Raw genomic sequence first — 5994 nt, 5'->3', positions numbered from 1 at the left:
ATGAGGGTGAGTAAATGACCTCCGACGGTCTCTTTAACAAGTGCAACTGCTTTGAGTAAGAAGGGAACAAAGTCCCTCTGGAAGGGAATGCATGAGGTACATTTTTGGAGAGTTATAATGATGTAGAAAGAAAAGAAAATAGATTTTACCGGTGTACTTTTAGTTTAATACTTTATTTTAATTATATATTAATATAATTATAAATATACTCTGCACCCATCTTCTGAGGTACTTCAATTTGAGAATTAACATTACTTGAGTTTGAACATCATATTTACAGGCAAATTGGTGTTATTTTTTTTTTTTAGACATTTCCGTTGAAGCAAAGAATTGTGGGTTGTGAGAGCCCATGAAGGATACACCTCATGCATCCTCCTAATTCCCGTGAAAGAAGGTCGCATTCGAAGGCTGCATTCGAAGTGTCCTACTCCCTTTTATGAAACGAGACAGCCTCAATGACGTATGCGGCTGACAAATGCGACCTCCAGAGTATGCAGCCTTCCAAACGAGACAGCCTGTGTGTGCTTGATTCCATGCTCATGAGAGCTGTGACTCTGGTCCTGCCCTAATAGTAAAACGAAGCGTGATTGGTTGAAGATAGAATGTGCTATGATTGGTCCAAGTAATGTGGCTGTTATCTGATTAGCTTGAGTAGAGGATGGGTGGAGTCCACCTATTTGTAGATTTGTGTGCATGTCTTGACGCTAGATTTGTTTCAAAATCTATAAAGCTGTATAGCGATCCGCAAATGCACAGGAAGCAATTCACAAATGAATGCTGGACAGAGTTGTTTATGAGTTCAAAATATATTTGTAAATATTTTTTACATTTGCAAATCTTATTTTATTTATTTGTGAATTCACTTTATTTATGTACCAGCTTTCTATTTGTGAATCTCTTTCCATTTGTTTGTTAATATGCAACAATTCCATCTCCATACACATATTTCTTATAGAACATAAACACTGCCCAGTGAAATCCTTTACACAAGGCGTAGCAAAACACAGCTGGCTCTGCTCGCTCTTGTGAACAGTTTTGCTGAGCCTCAATCGGGTTAGCACAAAGGATTTCAAGGCCACTTTGTAAGTCCCAAAATTCTGGAAATGTTTAACTAATATGGTTCAAAATATATTTTAGTAACAATAAATTTACGTCAGTTTTGCTGTAGTTCTGTTGTGGTTTGTTTAACCGCATGGGTTTCTGTTATTGACGTTAGCTTGCCAAGCTAGCCGGATTGCTTTCGCGAAACTATTTCGCCATGTTGAAAGACAGTATGAAATAATATTTGCTGTATGACGGGAAAATATGTTTTTGTTTGTGTGAGTATCTTACAAACAGCGTTCGACGAATAGTTTTAGATAACTACCCAGTTGGCTGTTATAGCCGAGCAGCTCGACTAATTAAATATTTGAATAAGTCCTGAAGATAAGAGTTTTCATATTCCACTTAAAAATAGACTTAAAAAAGTTTTAAGAAAACTTAACTGCTACATTTTCAAGTTTTTAGCTAAACCAATTGTCAAAAGTTTGTGCTTGAAAAGGCTTCCTCGAGAGCAGTGTACTAGTAAACAACAACACATAATTAAGATTAACTGGCATCTCTCATTATTTCTCCGATTGCTTATTCTGTCACCTAAATGTCATCATAATGATAAATCAGAGTAAAGTATTGCATGTGTATTTTAAGTTGTTGTGTGCAGTTCTCCAGTCTGAAGGATGGTTCAGAATTACAAGCAGACCTCTGGAGCCTGTTCCCCAACAAACACTGAGGAACTACTCACACCAGCACATAAGGAAAATGTGCGATTTATTCATTACAGTAAGTAATGTGCTTAATTAACACAGGAAATCTTTCCTGTAATGTCACTGAAAAGCCTACTTGATTTAAAACAGCATTAAATCAGGGAATTAATAAATATCCTGTTTTTAAGAGGTTTTAAGTTGGAAATTATAATTTAGTTTTTATTGTCTTGGTTTACAGCTTGGCAGTGTGTCATGAGAGAAATGCAAACCTGCCAGGGAAATGAAAACAGTAACCAGGGACCTCAGAAGTATGTGGAGAGGACACCAAACCCTGCACTGACCTGTATGTTCAACTTACCTTTCTCAGAATAGGTACAGTTTAGAGAGAAAAATAATAAACATTGTGTTTGGGTAAACTAAAAACTTGTAGGTTTACATTTTCTGAAAGTCATTTTCTTAAAGACTCACCTGAAACAGTGTTGGGAAAAAAATATGAATGCGTGCTTTATAATTCAGTATGTTTCCATCTTTCAGCTTTTACAGCAGTGGACTTGAATGATGTCAAGAGGAAAAACACACAAGACTCCAAAAAGTCTTTATGAAACCAGTGGATCAGAGCTTTGCTATCCAACATATAGACTTATACAGCATTAACCTCTTGCCTGGTGCACTTGTTATTAACGGGTAAAGTCCTTTTACTTGCCACTGATCCTTATCTATATTCAAGTGATCAGCATTGTTCACTGATGCCAACTTTGCTTCAGTTAAGGACAAATGATGTTCCAAATTTAGAAAGGTTTTTTTTTTTTATTTTTATTATTATTATTAATTCCATACTTTTCTCTTACGGCATACTTAACTCAGCATATGCATGTCGAAATGCATGTGATGGGACATTTTTTTTTTTAAACCAGCCCATCAAAATGATTAATGTAACAGCCAAAAAAAAATAACGCAGTATTTTCCTGCAGTACGTTAGTTTCAGATGTTGCAGGCCTTTGATGCAGAAAACATACAGTAAAGGGGAGAGTGGGGTAAGATGTGCCCATGGGTAGGTTGAGCTGTATATTTAAAGTGTTTTAATTTATCCTAGATATATACACTGCCTGGCCAAAAAAAAATAAATAAAAAAAAAAGTAATTTCATTTCACTTTGCCTAGAGGACAACTGAAATACAAGATGGCTCATTTTACCCCACTCTCTCAGATGGTTGCATAAACTACATATCCAAATATTACATAGTTCTACCAATCTTGTTTTTGTAGTTTGTCAGATGGTTGCAACCTACACATGTCTGATAGGTAAGAATTTAAATGTCTTTTTTTAAATTGGTAATACACTGTTTAGGAATGAGTGGTGCCTCTGTTAGGGATTAATTTATAAACAGTAGTCAAAATTTTAATTTAAAATTAGCATTGACTTCAACACCAGCAACAATTTTGGTGTTGGAATTAATACGTTTAATACGTTAACAAACCTCATCAAGAATTCCCATATGACTTATAGACAATCAAGGCAAATCAATGAAATATTAATATATCTTGATAAATATGCATATCACATTTAGAAAGTTAATTACATTTCAGACTTCAAAGCTAAAAGACTAGTCATACCTGCCATGTTAGTAATGAATGTAAAGGATTTAGTGGATTATCTATTTTAAATCTAATTTTTAAATGGTTTGATAAACTTAATGATTAAGCTTGAGTTTCATGTTCATGACAGTATAGTCCCTAATTTAAGATATGCACAAATGCTGAGCATGGACAATGTCCAGTAACCTGTCATTCTTTGCAGTGTTAATAACTAAAAATAGTGTCCTTTGGAATGTAGAGCAGTTATGTTATTTCTATAGTTAGCAATTTAGCACAAAACCTTACCATGTCATTTTTTTTTAAATTGTATTTCATTTTTTAGTATATGTAATCATGAAGCTGTACTTTTATTAGGATGTCACATTTTATTGTGTAAAAACAAGACAAATAAAAGCTGATTGTGTACTTATTTAACCTCTTCAAGAAGTGTCTCCCCTGAATGAAAGAACATCAATTATTATAAATCATCCAGATACATTTTAAAAACTAACTTAATTGTGAAAATCTGAGTGTGGTGCCTGACAACTGAGCTTACTCTTTAAACTTCCACTCCTGACGGCACATGGGGCACTGCTGCTGCACCTGCTGGGAGTTCAGCCACTTCAGGATACAGTGCATGTGGAAACAATGAGAGCACTGACCCCAGACTAGCGGACAGTCGTCTCCTGGGACCTTACCTAATAAAACCAGAGAGTATGTGTACAAACACTCTGGAAAACAAAACATACATATAGTATATACACCGATCAGCCACAACATTAAAACCACCTGCCTAATATTGTGTAGGTCCCTCTCCTGCTGCCAAAACAGCGCCAACCCGCATCTCAGACTAGCATTTTGATATTATATTCTTCTCACCACAATTGTACAGAGTATCTGAGTTACCGTAGTTTTTGTCAGTTCAAACCAGTCTGGCCATCCTCTGTTGACCTCTCTCATCAACAAGGCATTTCTGTCTGCAGAACTGCCGCTCACTGGATGTTTTTTGCTTTTGGCACCATTTGGAGTAAATTCTAGAGACTGTTGTGTGTGAAAATCCCAGGAGATCAGCAGTTACAGAAATACTCAAATCAGCCCATCTGCCACCAACAATCATGCCATTCTCCAAATCACAGAGATCACATTTTCCCCCCATTCTGATATGAACATTAACTGAAGCTCCTGACCCGTATCTGCATGATTTTATGCACTGCACGATTTTATGCACTGCACTGCTGGCTGATTAGATAATTGCATGTATGATTGTTGGTGGCAGATAGGTTGATTTGAGTATTTCTGTAACTGCTGATCTCCCGGGATTTTCACGCACAACAGTCTCTAGAATTTACTCAGGATGGTTCTGTGCAGTTCTGTGGATGGAAATGCCTTGTTGATGAGAGGTCAACAGAGAATGGCCAGACTGGTTCGAACTGACAAAGTCTACGGTATCTCAGATACTCTGTACAATTGTGGTGAGAAGAATATAATATCAAAATGCTAGTCTGAGATGCGGGTTGGCGCTGTTTTGGCAGCAGGAGAGGGACCTACACAATATTAGGCAGGTGGTTTTAATGTTGTGGCTGATCGGTGAATATGGCAGTGGCAAGAGAATTAGGGTTTCATTAGATTAGAAAGATGTTCAGGTGCAGATGGAAGTCTTGTCTTTTTCCATGATAAAGTCAGATCAGGTCACTCACAGTCTGGGCAGCAGCCGTTGAATGGTGCTCGGCAAATGCCACAGTTTTCATCATTGGCCACCCACAACCAGGATGCCACACCATTCCACTGCTTAATTTTTACCTTCATCTTCTCTGGAGATTAACAAAAACACAAGAAAGAAAATGCACTTTTTTCAAAAACAAAAATCATACCCTGACAAAAACGTAATATGGCTATACCATGGTACAGACTACGTTGCTGGTATTAGCTGGTAATAACATGGCATTGAATGAGTACCATATTCATATACCATAGTATTAATACTTAAATGGAATTATCAGGATACATGTTTAAAAAAAGAAAACAAATAATCAATATGGTGCATTGCACTACTAAGGTACCATGTCCAAAAACACTACTTTTTGTTAGAGTAGCATGAAGCGTCATGGTGTCCTACAACACGGTGACATAGGCTATACACACTACATCTTCACGTGTCATATGATTTTCTGAGTATTTAAAAATATGCAGCACAACAGAGCTTTAAAAACACTGATGAAGCAGCTCTCTAAACATATTCAAGCACTCAGACCAATTAAAAAAGCAAAAAAAAAAAAAGAAAAGCAAATGGTCTGTAAACCCGAAAACAAAATAAATGTAAACATAAGGTATTGAGTGGAAGAAAAAAGAAAATTAATCTATGTTTAAACATACTGACCCCCAGAATTATAATCACATCCTCCATTTGATTCGCGCAAACCTGCTTCAGCTTCTTCCACACGCGCGCTGAAGCCCACTACAAGCACAACATCGCCATCTACTGTGTGGTAGGACGCGCAGCTAAATATATCTTTAAACGCTTCTCCTATCTTTAAAAAAATATATTTAAAAACCTTAACGAAAACAATAAAGAATTCTCAGTTCCTTTAAAATAATATTATATGTATAACTAGATTTTTCATTTTGTGTATTTTGTCTTGTACAGCGGAGCGCGTGCGGAAGAGTGGCGTCTCCTAGCA

At 36.5% G+C, this 5994-nt stretch overlaps 1 protein-coding gene and 1 long non-coding RNA gene across 3 annotated transcripts; one reads left to right on the top strand and one right to left on the bottom strand.

The window, feature by feature from the left end:
- Window positions 1-933: 933 nt before the first annotated feature.
- LOC127446547 (uncharacterized) lies at window positions 934-2695 on the top strand. Its single transcript, XR_007898223.1, has 4 exons — window positions 934-1082; window positions 1687-1818; window positions 1981-2085; window positions 2277-2695. It is a non-coding gene; the product is annotated as an uncharacterized LOC127446547 (long non-coding RNA).
- Window positions 2696-3679: 984 nt separating this feature from the next.
- LOC127446546 (anaphase-promoting complex subunit 11) lies at window positions 3680-5783 on the bottom strand. 2 transcript variants are annotated; one of them, XM_051707542.1, is made up of 4 exons: window positions 5694-5783; window positions 5014-5127; window positions 3873-4014; window positions 3680-3772 (listed from the first exon to the last, which is right to left on the bottom strand). In XM_051707542.1, exons 2-4 carry the CDS (start codon window positions 5120-5122, stop codon window positions 3757-3759), a joined length of 267 nt encoding a protein of 88 aa, XP_051563502.1. In that variant the 5' UTR covers window positions 5123-5127; window positions 5694-5783; the 3' UTR covers window positions 3680-3756. The 2 variants fall into 2 exon arrangements, with proteins under 2 accessions (XP_051563502.1, XP_051563503.1); XM_051707543.1 differs by lacking the exon at window positions 3680-3772 and having other exon boundaries at window positions 3869-4014.
- Window positions 5784-5994: the final 211 nt, after the last annotated feature.

The sequence above is a fragment of the Myxocyprinus asiaticus genome, chromosome 9 (genome assembly GCF_019703515.2).
Source record: "Myxocyprinus asiaticus isolate MX2 ecotype Aquarium Trade chromosome 9, UBuf_Myxa_2, whole genome shotgun sequence".
NCBI classification, from domain to species: Eukaryota; Metazoa; Chordata; class Actinopteri; order Cypriniformes; family Catostomidae; genus Myxocyprinus; species Myxocyprinus asiaticus.
This window is presented reverse-complemented; position numbering and strand designations above follow the sequence as displayed.